At 38.9% G+C, this 20,880-nt stretch overlaps 1 protein-coding gene across 3 annotated transcripts in view; it reads left to right on the top strand.

Annotated features, from left to right (window-relative positions):
* The first annotated feature begins 1,984 nt into the window (after window positions 1-1,984).
* LOC109001201 (probable manganese-transporting ATPase PDR2) overlaps window positions 1,985-20,880 on the top strand; it is a 40,431-nt gene continuing 21,535 nt past the window's right edge. The window contains exons 1-13 of one of the 3 annotated variants that reach the window (XM_018978395.2): window positions 1,985-2,242; window positions 2,961-3,231; window positions 3,493-3,585; window positions 9,208-9,410; window positions 11,629-11,701; window positions 11,823-11,995; window positions 12,112-12,283; window positions 13,257-13,361; window positions 13,451-13,561; window positions 13,648-13,734; window positions 13,828-14,010; window positions 14,361-14,411; window positions 14,534-14,659. In XM_018978395.2, coding sequence (XP_018833940.1) covers window positions 2,983-3,231; window positions 3,493-3,585; window positions 9,208-9,410; window positions 11,629-11,701; window positions 11,823-11,995; window positions 12,112-12,283; window positions 13,257-13,361; window positions 13,451-13,561; window positions 13,648-13,734; window positions 13,828-14,010; window positions 14,361-14,411; window positions 14,534-14,659 — 1,626 coding nt within the window. In that variant the 5' untranslated portion in view covers window positions 1,985-2,242; window positions 2,961-2,982. The remainder of the gene's footprint in view (window positions 2,243-2,960; window positions 3,232-3,492; window positions 3,586-9,207; window positions 9,411-11,628; window positions 11,702-11,822; window positions 11,996-12,111; window positions 12,284-13,256; window positions 13,362-13,450; window positions 13,562-13,647; window positions 13,735-13,827; window positions 14,011-14,360; window positions 14,412-14,533; window positions 14,660-20,880) is intronic. The other 2 variants (XM_018978401.2, XM_035685693.1) reach the window with 2 other exon arrangements.

The raw sequence follows: 20,880 nt of genomic DNA on the forward strand, positions 1-20,880 counted from the left end.
AGCCCCCATTACAGATTTTAAGGCCCTCGTAGAACTCTAAATGTATTCTTCTTGTGTCTTGGCCAATTCAAAAGCTACACTTAGGCTGATGGGGTTCAACATTCTTATTGGTAAGCGGATTTCATTCTTCAATCTTCTTAATAAACAACTTGATTTATGCTTTTTTGAGAACCCCTTCAACCTATTAGAAAGACTCTCAAATTGAGCCTTATAAACAACCACCATCGAGGTCTGTTTAAGCCAAGTCAAGGCTTACATGTGATCATCATATGCTGTTAGACCAAACCTGATCAATAAGGCCTTAACAAATGAGTCCCACCCCGTAACTGCCCCTCATCTGCATCATCTTGATACCATATCAAGGTCTCTCATTCCATATGGTATGAGGCCATTAGAAGCCTCTGTTTTGAAGGAGTTTGGTGAAATTCAAAATACTGGATTGTCTTGAAAACCCAACCTACTGTATTACTTCCAACGAAATGAGAAAAATAAAAAAAATACTTTGGTAAAAAAAACTTCTATCATCTTGAATAACTATTCTCGGTTCTTGAATTCCCTCAGCAGGAGGACTAACACAATGATTCTCAATTAAGGTTCATACCAGATTAGCCATTTGATCTAACCTGTTTGTAATGGCATGAATGGTCTGTTGCTGATCATCCAACTGCCTCTGTATCGCCTCTTGTTGTCTTTGTTTACTCTCCTGGTGTGCCTTTAGAGTCATGGAACGAGTGTCTTCTACCATGAAAGGATTAGCCTCTCTTATACCAACTGTTATGGTTGTTCTTGAAATGCAAGAAATTGGTAGAAACATAGAAGAAGAAAAGAAAAGAATCGAATAAGAAAACCAAGAATCGGATGTTATTTGAGGAAAATCTAAACTCCTTCATGCAATTCACATACGAGCATGTAAGTTCAGTGCACTTTCTTTTCAAAAAAGAGGGGTCCACTATTAAAAGAAATGTTTTTTTTTATGTGGGTTTTAAATTTACCCAGTTTCTTCAAATGGAGTATGTAATATTTGCACAATCTAAGATTGCAAATATTATTTCTCTTCACATAACGCTTCACATACTCAAATAACATTTCTTCTTTTCCCGCTCCTTTTATATAGTTTACAGACTCAAAATGCTTCGTTTAGCTAAAAAGCCTTGTTTAACTAAACTATCCATACAACTTGAACTCACCGTTTCATTAATTCTAACATAGCATTTTCACCCTTAGCTTCTATACTTATTTCCTTTGCGATAATACTCTTCTTTTATAAGGGAATTTTTGGGGAATGAGATGAGATAATAAATTTGTAAATATTAGTTAAATAATTTGTTAATAGTAGTGAAATGATTTGAGTTAAGATGTTATATTAGATTTTGAAAAATGAGAGAGAAAAAGTTGAATACAAATATTACTAAAAATATTATTATAATATAATTTTTTAATATTATATTTATTTTGAAAATTGAAAAAGTTGAATTATTTTTTGTATTTTGTTTGAAAATTTAGAAAATTTATAATGATTAGTTAATAATTATATGAAAAAGTTAAATATTTAAAATTAAAAAATATTTATATTTAAATAATATTTAAAAATAAAATGAGAAAGGATAAGATATCTATTCCAAATAATCCATGACTCCTCTGCTGCTTCAACTTGTAGCTTCAGCAGTCGTGACATGTTGGCTAGCCTGGGTCGTATCCAAACCAGTTGTCCTGCTCGCGTTAGGTTTTTAAATTTTGTTTTTATTTTTCTCTTACAAATAACACAGTCATTTTTTATGAACAGAGTAGTAAACGGTATAATGAGAAAATGATAAAAACAATCCGAATTTGAAACTATAAAAAATAACGAAATTCAAAATTAGAGTTAACGTTGGATTTGTCCGGTAAATCATAATAACTATTTTAATATTTAATTTCAATTTGTAGGGAGGGTTGCCGATTGAAGTGAAGTCGAGTTCATTTCCTAAGAGAATTTGGAATTCGAAAAAATTTCTGAAAACAGGAAAGGGAATAATGAATATATTAGAAGAAAACATTTAAAATATAATATTAAATGAAAAGGGGAAAACCCGTATTGAATCCCTGCCAAAGCTTCATCTTGATTCTTTTCGCTTTCTTGCAACTTCCCTCGAGAGAATCCGAATCGAACCGAACAGTTTCACCCAAACCATTCCATCTCGGGTTTCTGATCTGTCTCCCTCGCTTCTCCGATTGCAGCTCCTCCAATCGCGCGGCGATCTCGGTCAGTTTGTTTCTTGGACCGTCCTTTTTCGTTTCTTTTCGTTTTTGGGTTTGATTTTTATAGTATGAATGGACTGTTTGAGGCCTCAAGATCATAACAGTTGTCTCATAGTAGCAAGCCCGAGCTTGATTCGAGTGAGTTTTAAGAAAGTGAATCTTGATTCGAGTGGACTTTACTTTTTTTTTATCAGTAATTCGAGTGGACTTTATCTGAGGAGGAAACAAAGAAGTAATTACTCTGGCTCCTAAAACAAATCATACGCGAACAAACTAAGGGGATGGAACTTACTGAAACAAAGAAATGTGGGTAGTGCGTTCTAACTGTGTAGTTTCATCCTTGATTGAAAAATTGAGGGCAGTCCTCTATTCTGATTTCTCTTCTTTCTTGCACACTTTTGGCTACCAAAGATCGAGCTACTTCTCTGTCATTATAGTGTCCTACCAAATGAACAACCCTATATTAGGAATTCTGTTTTTTTTTTTTTTTTTTTTCCTTTCTGAACGTTCTTGGCGCCAAATAGGGAATTATGATCGTCTCTCTCTCTCTCTGCGCGCTTCTTCTGATCCCCCCCCACCCCCCCTTTTCCTTTTATCATATTATGTAATGAGCAATCCATGATTTGGTAACTTTGTTTCTTTTCTTTTCCTAGGTTTCTGTTGACAATGTGTTTCAGTATCTCGGCCCTTCCTATCATTGATTCATTTATTTGTTTCTCTAGTGTAGTGGGCAGAAGGCAAGGGATGTCAGGGTTCCATGTGGGAGGGAAAGTGGTGGAGAACGTTGATTTGTTGAGGAAGAGGCACTGGGCATGGAGATTGTACATATGGCCTTTTGCTATTATATATGTTGTGTGGTTAACTACCATTGTTCCCAGCATAGACATTGGGGACGCTACCATTGTTTTGGGTGGACTTGTAGCCCTTCACATTCTGGTCTGGCTGTTCACGGCTTGGTCCGTCGATTTCAAATGCTTTGTCCAATATAATAAGGTATGTAGTATCCCTCTATTCTTCATCAGAAAATTGTACTACCTAGATATTATAACAGTTATGATATTGTGTGTGTGAGTTGACTCTGTTTAAGTTTCTTGATGTTGTCTTTTAGTTGAAAGCATGCAAGTTTTTGTCACACGATTTTCTGTGCAGTACTTTGGAATTTTATTGCTCCCACTATGGTTGATTCCTTACTTGTTTTTCTCCATTACCAATCAATAAATTTGGAATATTATTGGGGCATATTTTTGTAAACAGGTTTATGATATTCACCAAGCTGATGCATGCAAGATTACTCCGGCCAAATTTTCTGGTTCTAAAGAAGTAGTGCCTCTTCATTTTCGTAAATTAGTAAGTCAAAATTTTCTTCTTAAATATCTTTGATCGATTGTAAAGAAGTATGACAGGTATATGGCTTGGGATGTGAGATGCAGTGCATACTTATGTTCTCTTGTGTTTGAAGAAGTAATATTTGTGGGAATAAACTTTATGATGCACCTCTCCCTGCTTGTTCTGAAGAGTCATATTTTGGAACATTATGGATCTTGTTGCTTCTGATCTCTCTCTCGCCCCCTCTCATCATTGGTTGAGATTGTTAGCTTTGTGCATACCCTTAATAAAATGTGAGATTTGTGTGCAGGTGGATTTGGTGAATTTTGTGATAGAAACTCACTTTTTAAATTAGAAAGCTTCAATTCATGAAAGATATTTCATAAATCTCACTACTTGTGGTTGTCGGACAATAAATTGGTCTTAGATACTAGGCTTGGAATTTAACAGAAAATCCCTCTATAGATGCATTCATGCAGACACAAATGTGAATAGGGGGACTGGACAACATTGATTTTTTTTTTGATAGGTAAACAAATTTTATTGATCAAAGAATTAGGCATAGTCCGATACAAATACATGAACAACTATATGCCCTAATTAAGACGACGTGAAAGAGATAAGAAAGTCATGCAGGTCCATGTCGTTGAAATCAACAACAATGGCCCAAGTACATAGAGTGCTGTAAAATAAAGCTATAAGTTCTTCTAGCGATCTCTCATTGTCTTCAAATGTTCGCGCATTGCGCTCCTGCCACAAACACCACAAGATGCATATAGGCATCTTCCAAATCGCTTTACTATGCTGCATGCCTCCTATATTTGTCTAGCTGGCCAGCACTGCCACCACAGTCTCTAGCATAACCCAAGCCAGCTCTACTCTACCGAACACCTTATTCCACAAAACCCTTGCTGTCTCACAATGTAGTAGGAGATCGTCCCCCTACACATGCAACACCATGCTGCTATGATAACTCTCATTTTTCTCAAGTTATCGGTTGTGAGGATCTTGCCCAAAGATGCTGTCCACACAAAGAATGTAGCTTTGGGGGGCGCCTAATGTCTCCAAAGCCTTCTCCAAGGAAGCTGAATGTTGGGCTCTTGAGTGAGAGCCTTATAAAAAGAGTGAACCGGAAATATACACCTTTCCTGGCAGGTGACAACCGCAACCCGTCTTGTAGTTGATTGCTCTGTTTTACAGAGTACAAAAGGTTGTAAAAGTCGGTAAAACTGCTCATCTCCCAATCTTGTGCTGCCCTACTAAAACTGATATTCCAATGGATCTGCCCACCCGATAACCCCATGACATCCGCCACTGAAACGTCTTTAGCACTAGCAATTTGGAATAGTGAAGGAAATAAATCTTGTAGGTTAATATCACCACACCATATATCTTTCCAGAATTTAATCTTGGAGCCCTCACCCAACTTGAGTCGAGTATGTCGAGTAAAGACTCCCCATCCTCTTCTTATGTGTTTTCATAACCCCACTCCATAGGCTCCTCTAACTTCTTTAGTACTCCACCCCCCCATAAACCTCCATATTTGCGCTCAATCACCACCTTCCACAGGGCTTCTGGTTCCTTATTATATCTCCACAGCCATTTTCCGAGTAACGCCTGATTAAAAGTCTCACATTTCTAATACCCAAAACACCGTTGGAGATATGATGACATACCGTTTCCTACTTCACTAGATGAAATTTGAACTTCTCCCCCAAACCGCCCCACAAGAAGTCATGTTGGAGTTTCTCAATTCTACATGCCCCACTTGCAAGTATAAGGAAAAGTGATAAAAAATAAGTTGGTAGGTTAGAAAGTGTACTCTTAATCAAGGTAATCTTGCCACCTTTCGATAAGTACATTTTCTTCCATCTCACTAGTCTCTTCTCTATCTTCTCAGTCACCGTCTTCCATAAAGAGGACGCCCTTGCAGCCACCCCCAACGGAAGTCGCAGGTACGTCAAAGGAAGGGAGGCTATCTTACACCCCAACGTGCTAGCCAGCTGCCGTATATTAGGGACATCTCCAATTGGAACCATCTCTGATTTGTCTAGGTTCACTTTCAACCCGGATACGCCGCAAAGAAGCAAGGCCTTCAAAACTTGAACTTGATTTTGATTTGGCTTACAAAAAAAAGTGTCATTTGCAAACAACAAATGAGATATATTAATGATTCCACTATCCGGGGTTCCAATCGAAAATCCATCCACAAAGCCATTATTAACCAAGGCCGATGTCATCCCGCTTAACCCCTCCATTACAATGACAAACAGCAAAGGCGACAACATGTCACCTTGTCTTAGGCCTCATGAGCTATGGAAGAAATTAGTTGGGCTACCATTTATCTACACAGAGAATTTCACCGTTGATATGCAGCAACGGATCCACGACCGCTACCTCTCACCAAAACCACACCTCCTAAGAAGGTAGAGAAGAAAGTCCCAGTTAACGTGATCATACGCCTTCTCCATGTCAAGCTTGCAAATGATCCCTACTGTGCCAACCTTCATTCTACTATCCAGACATTCATTAGCAATAAGAACCGCGTCTAGAATTTGCCTACCTTTAACAAAGGCATTTTGGGGTTTGGTGATGATCTTCCCCGCTACCTCACTTAGTCGATTCGCAAGCACTTTAGATATGATCTTGTATACCCCATTCACTAAGCTAATGGGTCGAAACTCCTTAACCTCGTTAGCCCCCACCTTCTTTGGGATCAACGCAAGGAAAGTGGTATTTAAGCTTCTCTCAAATTCTCCAAACATGAAAAGCTCCTGAAACACCATCATAAGATCTTCCTTTACGACATCCCAACATTCTTGGAAGAAGCCCGTAAAGAACCCTTCAGGCCCTGGTGCCTTGTCTTTGCCTATTTTCCTCACTACTTCGAAAACTTCCTCCTTAAAAGCCCTTTCCATCCAAGAGACATCACTCGGTCCAATGGTGTCAAACACAAGACCATCAAGGGAAGGCCGCCATCCCATCAGCTCAGTTTGTAGTTGCTCATAGAAGCCAACTACATGGTCGTGAATTACCTTCTCTTCCCTACATTCAACACCGTCAATTTTCAGCATCTCTATGTTATTGTTTCTCCTGTGAGAGTTTGCAATACTATGAAAGAACTTCGTGCTTCGATCTCCTTCCCTTAACCACAAAGCTCTTGATTTTTTCGGCCAAGATGTCTCTTCTAATAAGATAATCCTCTCGACTCCACCCCCAACAATGTCTTTTGAGCTAATTCTCCCAGAGTAAGAGACCTAGCCTCTTGGAGCCGCTCTATTTCCTGGATCTCCCTTAACTTGCTTTTCTTATTCTCCCCTATGTCTCTGAAAGATTGTGTGTTCCACAGCTTCAAGTCTCTTTTTAAAGCTTTCAATTTTCCTGCAAGGATGAAACTAGGGGTACCCTGTATCTGGTATGAGGACCACCACTACCTTACCCTTTCTACAAACCTTCAAATTTCAGCCATGTGTTTTCAAATTTGAAATACCGTCGGCCTCTACGGAGACCACCACAATCAAGCATGATAGGCCAATGATCCGAACCAATACGAGGCATTTGCTTTTGCCTAACATCCGGGAAGTGACTTTCCCATCCTGGATTTATTAAGAAACGATCCAACCGAGACCATGTCTAATTATTAGCCCACGTGGCGGTATCCCCAGCTAGTGGCAGATCAACCAAGTTCAAGTCAGAGATGCATTCAGAGAACTCTACCATTGTTGGCCGCCCTTTTCTATTACCTGAAGACTCACTTGGAAATCTAGTGACATTAAAATCTCTCCCAATACACCATGGAAGTTCCCACTAGTTGTGTACACCGGCTAATTCTTCCCACAATAATGCTCTGCTGCTGTCTAAGTTTGGACCATAAACACCTGCAAAAACCCATGAAAACTTATCGGACACACTCTTAAAAGAGCATGCAACCGAGTACATCCCTATGAAGTCTTCCATTTTCTCCACCACTCGTTTATCCCACTTCACCACTACACCTCTTGACGCCCCATTAGAGGCCATATATACCCAATCCACATGGACACAACTCCATAAACTTCTCACAATTTTCCTATTGATTAGCTTCAACTTAGTCTCTTGTAGACAAACAATGTCTGTCTTCCACTCACGAAGCAAGTTTCTTATCTGAAGACGTTTATTGGCCTTGTTGAGCCCACGGACATTCCACGACACTATTTTGGGTTTCATTGGAAGAAGACCAGCCCCTTCCCTTTCGACCTGCCCTTGCTGAAGCTACCCTTAGTATTCATTGACCACTTCAACCTTTTGAGCTTACGTTGGTTTTTGGAGCCAGCTTTTCTTTGTTGTTGATGCCCCACTTCAATGGTTCCTCAAAGCCTTCGCACTCCAATCCCACAAATTTTTGAATTTCCTTGACCTTATCAAACACCCAGTTTGAAACCTCAGGATGAACAGGGAGCATAAAATTCAGGGGGATAGGTTCTCCCTCCCTGTTGTCCATCTGTGTACCTTGGGTCTCCACCACAGAAATTTCGTCCAAACATATTTGCTCACCCAAGGCCTGGGCAAGACTCTGGGAATTATCTTCGCTAGAGGACACCAGTTCCTCACCATCAGAGTGAGCAAGATCATCAGAGCTCTCCCCGTCCTTCACATCTATCTCAGAGTCTTCGAGGAACTGTACTGGAAGGTTTGTCGGAGTCACCCCCACCTCCTCGCACCTCATCAGCGTTGTCTGGCCCCCACACAGTAGAGCCAGACTGCACCGCCTCCCCCACTCTGATCACGGTGGGCCAACTTGGGATGAGAGCCTCCTTGTAGGACCGCACATATAACCTCGCCTACTCCTTCTGCGGCCTCAGCTGGGCTCCCCCGTGAGGGTCACCCCTATTTCTACCTTCCTGCGCACACTCTTCCAATGCCTCCCTCAGCCTCCTCCATCCTCTTCTCCCCTCCCCTTCAGGTATGAAAATGAAGTTTCTTCTTCCACCCTCACAGTATTCTGCACCCACCACGTAACGTCCCCTACTATTTGAACACCTTTGGGCTTTAAAGCTGCGATAACCTTCTCTAATGGTACTATACAACTCCTTCTTCTCCCCTCTCAAACAGACCTCCAGCGCCTTCTCAAGCCAAAGCACAGTGCTTGATTCCACCAAAATCTCATGTTCCTTCTTCCACGCTCTCTCTATGATACGTAGCAAACCTCCCTCCTTCACTAGTAAAAATAATTTTGAATCTATCACCAACTCTCTTGTGAAGCCCATCAGAACCAACTCAGCACTACACCAACAACAGTATCATCATCGGTTTCAACGAGGGAAGTTTTTGCAAAATGTACGGAGAGAAAAACACCTCTAAATAATTACCATGAGTCTCAAGATCATTTGGGTGTAGGACAAGCATATTTTGCATTACTGCTCACAGTATAATGTCCCTTGATTTCATTGCTTAAGAGTCGCACAAAATAAGATGTTGTATTTTTCTTAATTTTTTCCCTTTGGTCTACCAAATGTGAATAGGGGGACTGACATAGCATTGATTTCATTGCTTGAGAGTCACACAGAATAAGATTTTGTATTTAGGGCAGGCATCTTATACTTGAATTTTTGAGTCAAGAGTTCATACATATGTAGATAGATAATATAGCCTTCCATTGAACAGCCAGCAGGTTCTTCATCTACGGTGGATTGGGAAGAGATATACTTTGATTTCAGAAAGCAATGCTTCATCTATTCAAGGGAAACGAAGACCTTTTTCAAGCTTACTTACCCTACCAAGGAAACAATTGGACACTATCTTAAAAGTACTGGCCATGGCTCTGAAGCAAAAGTTGCTGCTGCTACTGAAAAATGGGGACGGAATGTGTAGGTTACCATTGAACTTTTCCGTTGTGTTTATATGTGTTGAATGTTTGTGGAGGTTTCCTTTGACCTGTTCAGTTGTGTTTATATGTGTTGAATAGTTGTGGCTGCCTGGTTTTGCTAATTCATAACTTTGAATGGAATTATACCGCTGTATAAATATATTTGCTTGATAGCTATGGTATCTCTTGTACTATCATAAAAAAGAATAGATTTCTTCTGGGAATTATTGGGAAGTGGTAATGGAGGTATCATCAGGATTGCGAATCTTTGTGGATGGCCATGATTGATTCAAAATATGGGAGTGCTTGGGGGGATGGAGTTCTAATGAGGTAAGAGGTACTCATGGTGTGGGGGTGTGGAAAAGTATTAGGAGTGCTTGGGATGATTTTTTAAAACAGTTTTTTTTTGGTTGGTGATGAATCCAGACTTCGTTTTTGGCATGATCCATGGTGTGGTGGTAGGGTTCTTAGTGTTAGTTTTCCATCTCTTTCGTATCTCTCAATATCCGGATGCTTCGGTGGTTGAGATTTTGGATTCTTGTAGTGGTTCATCCTATTGGAATGTTATGGTGACTAGGTTGTTATGGTATGAAGTTTTTAATAGAAGTGGAATGGCTTGGGTTATGCTTAGGAGGGTGGTGGATCTTTTTGCTTGTTGGAGAGGTTTAAGGGGTATTTTACAAATTCCTGCTGTTTGGAATATGATCCCTTTATGCCTTGTGTTGTGTATTTGGGATGAGAGGAATGGTCAATGCTTTGAAGATAAGGAATGCTTGGTGGATGAACTTAGACTTTTTTTTCCTTAATACCTTGTTTCTATGGGCTTCGTCAATTGTGTTTAATGGAACTAGTGTCCATGATTCCTTATCTTTTTCTAGTTCCTGACTTGTAACTAGGTTCAGTTTTTGTATACTTCTTGTGTACTTGGCTTTGCCTTGCTACTTGTCTCAATAAAATTTCTTATTCATCAAAAAAAGAATTAATTGTTAAAAACCTATTTCTATTTTTCCTACTTTGCTGTTTCGAGATATATATGCAACATGTTGGACTTATGAGCGCAGCTCCTTATGCAATATCTGTGTATGAAAGGGTGTAGATCTGCTGTCATTGTGTCCTTATTATTGATTAAGGGCTCATTTGGATACAAAACTCATCTCAACTCATCTCATCTCATCATTACAACTTTCTCAAATTTTCATACAAAATATAATAAACAATTCAACTTTTTCAAATTTTAAAACAATAATAATATTAAAAAATAATATTATAACAATTTTTTATTCAACTCATCTAAAACCATCTCAACTCACTATCCAAACGAGCCCTAAGTGTGTTGGAAGCAAGTTCAATGGATTTTTATTTTTATTTTTTATACCATTTTCAAACTCTGTAGACCACAACAGTTCTTTCAAAATTGTTTTAATTTGACGGTCGGATCTGACCTGGAAAAGAATTAAATTGGTCAGAATGTATCAAATACAGCTTATTTCCACTCTACTTATACAGTTATGTGCCTGCGCAAATAAGAGTCAATATGTCTGGGATTATATTAGTATTATCATTGTTCATAACACTAGGTTTGTTTGTCTTCCTCTGGTATTGGGTTCTTTATGCCTTTTCCTAGTTATCATTTTGGCCTTGTATATTTAATTTCTTAGTTTTGAATATGAACTATTAAGATTCATCATCTGATACCTTCTGTGAATTGTGCCAATGAATGTCTTTAAATTGGACAAGAATTTATAGCCCTTTTTTGGTTCATTTATGTTATGCACACTTGCCTAATTTATGATAGAGATTTATTTCTTTATATATATATATATATATTTGTTTTGGTTGCCCAAAATTTTCAATAAAAATAAGAGCATATTAATTGTGTCTTGAGCACAGTAAATGCATTTATTGATAATTACGTGAGTGACGTGTTATATAGAAAAATTTTCAACATGTTTCTTTTACTTGTTCTGCATGTGATTTACTTGGTAGCACCTCAGGGAGCATTATTGGATCAATTAAACTAGTGCCTGTGTACCAGTTGAAACCATATATTTTTGTTTGCATCACTGATGTTTAGATAAAATTTGTTTATCTGAAAATTGTTACGGTTTTTTCTTCTCATGTTGGGTCAATATTTAATGTTTTTGAAAGTTTATCTTTCTGAGACTGGTTTTGGCTTTAGTGATTAAATTCTGAGGTTTAATTATTTCTTCATCATGTAGATTTGATTACCCGCAACCTACCTTCCAGAAATTAATGAAAGAGCACTGCATGGAACCCTTTTTTGTATTTCAGGTTGTCTCTAGTCCGTACTCTCTCTCTCTCTCTCTCTCTCTCTCATTTCCTGCTTTCTTTTTATCAATTTATGTTTGGTTCTTCACTCTTTTGGTGCATATTTTGCCATCCCTGCATGTAGGTGTTCTGTGTGGGTCTATGGTGTTTGGATGAGTATTGGTATTATAGTTTGTTCACCCTATTTATGCTGTTTATGTTCGAGTCAACAATGGCAAAAAGTCGGCTAAAGACCTTGACTGAGCTAAGGCGTGTTAGAGTGGAGGGCCAGACCCTAATGGTGTATCGATGTGGGAAGTAGGTTATCTTCATGTCCCTTAAGCTGGTTCTTTAACCTTTTAATTTTAAATTTCATTTTGAATACTTCATAGCTGTTTGTCTATTTATGTAAATATATATCTTTTAAAATATAGGTGGGTTAAACTATCTGGAACTGATTTATTGCCCGGGGATGTTGTCTCTACTGGGCGCTCTTCTGTTCCAAATGGAGAAGATAAATCTGTGCCAGCAGACATGCTTATAATAGCTGGCAGTGCTATTGTGAATGAAGCCATTCTAACAGGCGAGTCTACCCCACAATGGAAGGTGGTTCTCTTTTTCTGATAGTTCTCATTTCGCTTACTGATGGATCTGATATGGGGATTCTAGCATGAGTCATAACCAAGTCCTTTGCAGGTTGAGGTGAAATGTAAATATATGTTTTGATAAGTAAAGTATAAATATAACTCTTAAAATGTTGCCTAGTTTCAGCCTTTTTGAGTTCGGGCTATCATGTTGTGAAATAGACTGCTTTTATTGGTTATTTGGTGGTTAGCATAATTGTAAGACATCCGTTCTTCAGACAACTCATAAGAGTGTTAGCAACTGACTTTTCTTCATAAAAATAGGAAGGGGAAAAGAAAATAATAGTAGATTATATTGGTGTTGATAATACAACCTGTCTGATATTACTTGTATATTTATAATAGACTTACAATTGAAATTGTACATAAATTAGAGTTTCTTTTGTTAGGTTATATCTCCTTGTTCTTTTATGTTGATGTTTCTAAGTTGTAATTCTGTATTGATGATTCTTTAGTCACTTTGGTCATTACAGCTAATAGATTCCTTTAGTATTTGCCCGAGTCTTTACATTCTTTGAATATAGTTGGAATCGTGAGAGGTATTTGGAGTGCCCCTAATGTTCCCACATTTCTCTTAAAAGATAAACTACGTTTGTACACATGTAATACCCCGGATTGAGTGTAGAAATGTGGTGAATGGGATCCACATTGCTTGGGAAGGAAAAGTCATTGCCTTTTATAATGAAATTCAAGGGTCTCCAATTGTAACCTTGACTACATATAAAAAAAAAAAATTGTAACATTGACTATTCCTTTTGGAGTATGTGCCCAGATGTGGCTTTGGCCTTACTTGGGTCATTACAACATGTAAGGATATCCATCTTCATGTCCATCGAGTTTGTATAGGCTATAAACATATGAGGCTGGGGTATAGTTGCAGTTGCTTGATTTTGTGATCACATTTTCACAAATTTGTGAAAGATATTTTTTTCCAGGTTTCAATCATGGGAAGAGGAAGCGAAGAGAAGCTATCAATTAAGAGAGATAAAAACCATGTTTTATTTGGTGGGACTAAGATATTGCAGCATACTCCTGATAAGGTAGTTCATGTCAAAACGTATTTCTTGAAAATGCTGCAATGTGCTCATGCATTTTAAACTTATGCTTCAAGTTTCTTACTGGCTTTTAGACATTTCCTCTGAAGACTCCTGATGGTGGCTGTATAGCCATTGTTCTGAGAACTGGATTTGAAACAAGTCAGGGAAAATTGATGCGAACAATTTTATTTTCTACAGAGAGGGTAATAGTTTAGTTGAACGTTGTTACATAATAGTTTAATTCCATGTTTTTGGGGTAACGTTTTTTCTTATTAAATATACACTGCAGGTTACTGCTAATAGCTGGGAAAGTGGGCTGTTCATTTTATTTCTAGTCATATTTGCAGTAATCGCTGCTGGTTATGTACTTAAAAAGGTGAATAAGTGGTGCCCTTAGGATTAGAGGATGCATTTTAATCATTACTATGTGTTGTTCCTTTGGGTAATAGTGAGAACATCATTGATGCAGGGGCTAGAGGATCCCACGAGGAGCAAGTACAAGCTTATGTTGAGTTGTTCACTTATTATTACTTCTGTGATTCCTCCTGAGCTGCCAATGGAATTATCAATAGCTGTTAATACATCTCTGATTGCTTTGGCACGGCGTGGAATATTTTGTACAGAGCCATTCCGAATTCCATTTGCTGGGAAGGTATAAAGATTTACTTTTTCTTCTGTTGGGATGAGGAATGTTCTTTAAATTGTTGATTTTGTTGATAATTCAAAACAATATATTTGATTATTTATTTAAAAAAATTGTTGATAATTCTCCATTACATAGGCTATATTGCAGTTTTTTCGCTATCGGCAGTAGCTTTGGCATCCATATATTAACACCTGCTTGTCGGCCTTATGCTTCATCTATGATGTCATACTTTTTTTCTCTCATCTTCATTTTATAGTTGAGTTTGGCCACATATGTAGCCTAATAGGAAACCTATGAATAGAATGAACATTGATTACTATTTTGTTAAATGTCTTTAATTGTTTCCCGTCCTACAGGTTGATATATGTTGTTTTGACAAAACTGGAACACTTACATCGGATGACATGGTATGTGCATATTGAGCTCAGGATTTGATGGCCATTGGATTGTATATGTTTTTTTTATTAATTATTATCTTTTTATCGATTTTCTAGTCATTTTTCGAAATTTTCTCTTTGGCTCTTTCCAGGAGTTCTGTGGAGTTGGTGGGTTAACAGGTCGTGTGGATTTAGAATATGATGTGTCTAAAGTACCTGAGCGCACAGTGGAAATTTTGGCTTCTTGTCATGCCCTTGTTTTTGTTGACAACAAGTTGGTATGCAAATGTCACTATTTGGATGAGCATTATTAAACACCGTTATTTGATTATGATTCAAGGTATTCTATTGTGCTTGATGGTGTATGAAATTCGGTTGTTTAAGCTTTTGTTATGGTATCTACCAAGTTTAGATGGGTAAATAATTCTACATCTCAGAGTATGAGACTTTCTAGTTGTATTTGCATACTAGAAGGCCTTTATTATCTACAAAACCTAGAAATATGAACTAGGCAAAATGATTTTTTAGGGATTTGATGTGAGGGAAGTATCATGTGCCTGTGAGGAATACCAACTAGTGATCAATTTTCTGTAGTCTTATTTGAAGACGACCATTGAATGCCCAGCCTAGAAATTGTAAATTTTTCTAATCCCTTGGGGTTGGCTTCAGTAATAAGTGCCTTGGTCTTGGTGGTATGCTTCTTCCAGATCTAAGATTTGAACCCTTGGGTGCAAACAATTTTTTGGTGCCATCAAACTGGGGGAATTTCCCCTTGAATTACTTGATGTGCATTTGTAGGGAACTCCTTGCCAGGGGCTTTTGTAGTCTCGGGATTAGTCGGTACTTTGTTCTGGACGCTTAGTGCCAATAGAATAAAAAACGAAATTGTAATCTTTTAGTAGTTCATACTTTTGTGGCCAAAAAGAGATAGGTGCATTTACATCTATTTTGGCACTAGAAAGTGTGTTCCGTTGAAAATTAGATGTCTTCCCCTCTTGTATTGATTACTTTTGAGTCCATCTGTGTTGCAAAGTTTAATTCTTTTGGGGCACCTTTGTGGAATAGGTCTCTTGAATGAAATGGTTATTTAGTGGAATGGTTCCATACTTTGGTTGTGTTTTACGATGAGTAATAGCTTAAAAATGAGGAATAGTTCTAAAAAAATGAGAGGCATTGTTGTTCTTGATGGCCATCGTGAGTTGCTTTGCCACCCCAAAAAGCCACGGGCCTTGGAAATCTTGTTCCAAGGGTGGCTTTGTCAAATTGGATTGAATCCCCCCTTTGTGAGGATTTCCTTTCATTATTTAGGCACAAGTGTGCGTGATACAAGGCTAGAATCAAGCCAATTTTACAACAATCAAATCTGTCTACAAAAGGAAACTAGTACTATTTACATAATCTAAGGAACATGATCTTTCTAAGTAAGGAAATATATATATACAGATTAGGAAAGCTAAATAAGGAAGGTCTTGCTATCATCCTCCCTCAAATTGATGCTGGTTGGTCAATAAGTATCAATTTGCCCACAAGAAACTGATGACGTTGTCGTGCCATGGCCTTTGTAAACACATCAGCGATCTGGAGGTCAGTAGAAACATGAGGAAGAGAAATGCATGGAGAGGAGTACGATCGGACTGAACACAACCAAGCTCAGCAAGAAGACCATGAAGCCATAGAATCTCAGAACAAGCAGCGGACATCGCACGGTATTCAGACTCGATGGAAGATTTGGAAACACGATCCTGTTTCTTACTCTTCCAAGATATCAAAGAGTCACCAAGAAACATGCACCAACCAGTAACAAATTGTTGCGTTTCAGGACATCCTGCCCAATCAGCATCACTGTAAGCCACAAGGCGAAGAGAAGTCCCAGTAGGGAAGAACATTCCACGGCTGTAGATCCTCGAAGATATCGAATAATACGACGAACAACAGCTAAATGTAGATGACGTGGAGCCTGCATGAACTAACTAACTTGCTAGACATCAAATGAAATATCAGGTCGAGTAATAGTCAAATAGTTCAGGCTATCCACTAACTATCGGTAAATCGTAGGGCTGGAAAGGAGATCAACCTCCTCCTGACGATACACTTGTCTTATACCGATCCAGAGTCCCGTTAGAATGTAGCTTGATAGAATAAACCCATTTGCAACCAAGGGCTTTAACCTTAGCAGGACAAGGGACAACATTCCATGTATGATTATCCTGACGAGCCCGAAGCTCTTCAGCCGTCGCCTCACGCCAATAGTCATGTTTAGCCACCTCGGAATAACCTGACGGAATGGGAATGGAAGATAAAGTAACATGAAGAGAGGTATGCGAGAAACCATATTGATCTGGTGGATGAGACACTCTAGTCGAACGTCGAGGAACTGTGGGGTTGTCCGGATCACCCATAGAAGATACAGTCTGAGCAGACTCAGATGGTGGATCAGGCTCAGGAAGGGGCAAAGTGGGTCATCGTCGTTCATATACAAGTCCAGGTTTGAATCGGTCAGGAGGAGTCAAGTCATCAAAATGCGGCAAAACATGCATACAAAGACTCAACATGAGAAGAAAGGAACAATTGATTTTCAAAGAAGACAACATGACGGGAAATGCAAAATCTGTTAGTGCATGGATCATATCGAACATAGCGTCGAGGAACTGTGGGGTTGTCTGGATCACCCATAGAAGATACAGTCTGAGTAGGCTTATATGTCGGATCAGGCTCAGGAAGGGGCAAAGTGGGTCGTCATCGTTCATATACAAGTCCAGGTTTGAATCGGTTAGGTGAAGGAGTCAAGTCATCAAAATGCGGCAAAACATGCATGCAAAGACTCAACATGAGAAGAAAGGAACAACTGATTTTCAAAGAAGACAACATGACGGGAAATGCAAAATCTATTAGTGCATGGATCATAGCAAACATAGCCTTTGTGTGAAACACTATAACCCATAAAAGCGCACTTAACAAATTGAGCAGATAATTTATGGCGTTCATGGGATGGCAAATGAACAAAACAAACACAACCAAAAGTATGCATATTAAGATGACGAGGATGCTGATGATAAAGACGAAAGTAAGGAGTTTCAAAATTCAAGACACTGGACGGCAATCTATTAATTAAATAAACTGTGTAGATAATGCTTCAACCCAAAATTTAGGTGGAACAGATGAGTGGAGCAATATAGTACGAACAACATTCAACAAATGTCTATTTTTACGTTCAGTGACACCATTTTGCTGAGGTGTATAAGGACAAGACCATTGAGAAACAATGCCTTTTTGTTGGAGAAAATCATGAAACTCACGAGACATATATTCACTACCGGAATTAGACCTTAGAATTTTGATTCTGGAAGAAAATTGAGTCTCTACATAGGGCGATGAATTGTTGGAAAACAGAAAAGACCTCAGATTTAGAACGAAGAAAATAAATCCAAGTATACTTGGTATAATCATCAATGAAAGTAACAAAATATTTATAATTCGCATGTGAGATAACGTGAGAAATTCCCCACACATCACTATGAATCAAATTGAAACAACTTTCAGCATGACTACCATGAGAAGGAAAAGAAAGAGACTGACTTTTACCTAATTTGCATGTGGAGCAATCAAAAGAGAGATGAGAAGAAAATTGATATTTATTGCCCAACAAACCAGAGTTTATTAAATGAGATAAAACAACAGAGTTAGCATGACCCAACCGTTTGTGCCATACTTCACCCTTATTGTTTACAGTATTACAAGAAAATGAAAGAACAAGAAGAATGGAAAAATGGAGAGAAAATAAACGTCCAAGTTTAGGCCCCTTTGCGAGTATCTTCCCCGACACTTGATCCTGCACAAGACAACCATCGCGAGGAAAACGAATATCATAGTTGTTCTCAACGAACTGACCTACTGATATAAGGCTAGTGGAAAGCTCAGGAGATACAAAAACATTTCTAAATGTGGAATTAACATCCCCAATAGCATGAATAGGTAACTGACTACCGTTAGCAATCTATATGTGCGACGAGCCATTATAAGTCCGAACATTGCCAAGTGTATTAGAAGAACTAGTCATGTGATTAGACGCACCCGAATCAACAAGCCACGATGGAAGTGAACCGTTACCTTGTAGCCCTAAGGCTGACAATGCTGAAATAATCATCTGTTGCACCATCTTAGGAGTAAGAGCAGATGAATCACCAACAATAGCAAAGTTAGTGGAAGTAGATGGACTCATAGTGGCCTGATAAGCATTACTGACCATTTTGGGGACGTATAGGACATTCTTTGATAATATGCCCCGGCTTCTTACAGTAATTGCAATATTTCCTCGCACAGTGAGCAGCAATATGACCGTATTCCTTGCAGTTGAAACATTGTACTTTCCTCATGTCGCATCCCTTGCCTTTCCCATGAGTCGCATAAGCCACAACATTTGGTAACATTTTGTCTTGCTGATAAGTGGCCTGTGTGGCAAGACGCTGCTCCTCACGAAGTAACTCTCCAAAACAAACGTCCAAAGAAGGCAATGGAGCACAGTTCATCAAGTTGGAGTGAGTGGCCTCAAATTCAAGCCTTAACTTCATTAAAAACGGATGTCGCTTGCTTTGTTCATGAACTTCGTGCACAATAGAGAGAGATTCTTCCTATACATTGGCATAAATCATGTCATTAAATTCTCCCCAGTGATTATTAAACCCAGAAAAATAATCTTGAATTGAGGGATCGCCCTTAGTGTAACTGGTGATATCGTACTCCAATTGAAAATGCCGAGCAGAATTGTCCTGATTATACACTTTCCTTAAGTGTTCCCACATAGTTTTAGCAGTCTTATATGGCCTGAGATTAAGAATAATAAGAGGATCAACAGAGCCTAAAATCCATGTCATCACCCTAGCATCTTTGATTTTCCACTTAGCCAATTTAGAAAGCTTAGTAGGAGCAGGATCACTACCATCTATATGACCCCATAATTCTTTCCCCAAAACAAATAAGTGGAATTGAAATTCCAAGGCAGAATAATTCTTACATGTGAATTTCACAGCAAAAGAGTCTGAAGACATGATGCTCATAAAAGGAACAAAAAAGCCAAGAAGAATACCTCATGTATCTACAGTGTACTTGAAATTGAAAATACTGAGAACAAAAAATAAAAGAGTATTGCTGTGAACCAAAAGAACAAAATCGTTAGGAACCAAAACCAAACTCACAGAAATTGTCGAGAAGCCCACAGAAACTTCTGAGAACCAAATCCACCACAGAAACTTTTGAGTCCGTCACAGAACCTGCTGAAAGCTCCTCCACAGAAACTTCCGAGTCCTTCACAGAACCTACCGAAAGCTACAAATCCTCCCTTCCAAGAACCACAACCACAACCACAATCACTGACTGTGCCGAGAACCAAAAAAAGGCCAAGAAATAGCGCAGCCTAGCAACAACGAAGGCAACAATTCTCACAGACAGTGCCGACAATGGTAGCACTAGTGTCCACCAATGAAAAAAATTCCAACGAGGAAGAACCAGAAATATTTCTAAGGTTTGGCTCTGAAACCATGTCAAATTGGATTGAATCCCCCATTTGTGAGGATTTCCTTTCATTATATAGGCACAAGTGTGCGTGATACAAAGCTAGAATCAAGCCAAATTTACAGTGATTGAGAAAGTAGAAAGGAGATTGGCAGGTTGGAAGAGAATGTACTTGTCAAAAGGGAGCCGGATTACGCTTATTAAAAGTACGCTCTCTAATCTACCCACTTATTTCTTATCCTTATTCCCTATACCGGCAAGTGTGGCGGGTCGTCTTGAGAAGCTACAGAGAGACTTTCTGTGAGGGGGCTTAGGCGAAGAGTTTAAATTCCATTTAGTCAAGTGGGAGATGGTGTGCCGTCCCATCTCCAATGGTGGTTTGGGTATCAGAAATTTGAGGGTGTTCAATCGGGCGTTACTTGACAAATGGTTGAGGCGATATGTTAAGGAACCGGAAGCATTATGGAAGACTGTGATTGAGAACAAATATGGTGGTTTAGGGGAGGGTTGGTGTACTAGAGAAGTTAGAGGGGTAGCTGGAATGGGGCTATGGAAACACATTAGAAGAGGGTGGGAGGTTTTCCATTGACACACAAGACTGCAATTGGGTACAGGTTCCAAGATCTGATTCTGGAAGGATGTTTGGTGTACCAATAGTGCTCTTCAAGACTTGTTTCCTACACTTTTCGTGATTGCAAATGCTAAAGATGCCATGGTGGCGGAGGTTTTAGAAGTCGCAGGAAGGAACATCCACTGGAATATCAATTTCAATCAGGCGGCACAGGATTGGGAGATGAGGAGTTTTGTAGATTTTTATAGTCTCTTGTATTCTTGTCGTCCAAATTTCCAGCATGCAGATGATCTGTGGTGGTGTCCAGCAAGGAAAGGGGTGTTCACTGTCCGCTCTTTCTACAAGGTTCTCACACACAAGTTCCTACAGTTTCCCTGGAGAAAGCTTTGGCGCAATAAGGCTCCTCCCAAGGCTTCGTTC

Source organism: Juglans regia, chromosome 15 (genome assembly GCF_001411555.2).
Source record: "Juglans regia cultivar Chandler chromosome 15, Walnut 2.0, whole genome shotgun sequence".
Taxonomy (NCBI): domain Eukaryota; kingdom Viridiplantae; phylum Streptophyta; class Magnoliopsida; order Fagales; family Juglandaceae; genus Juglans; species Juglans regia.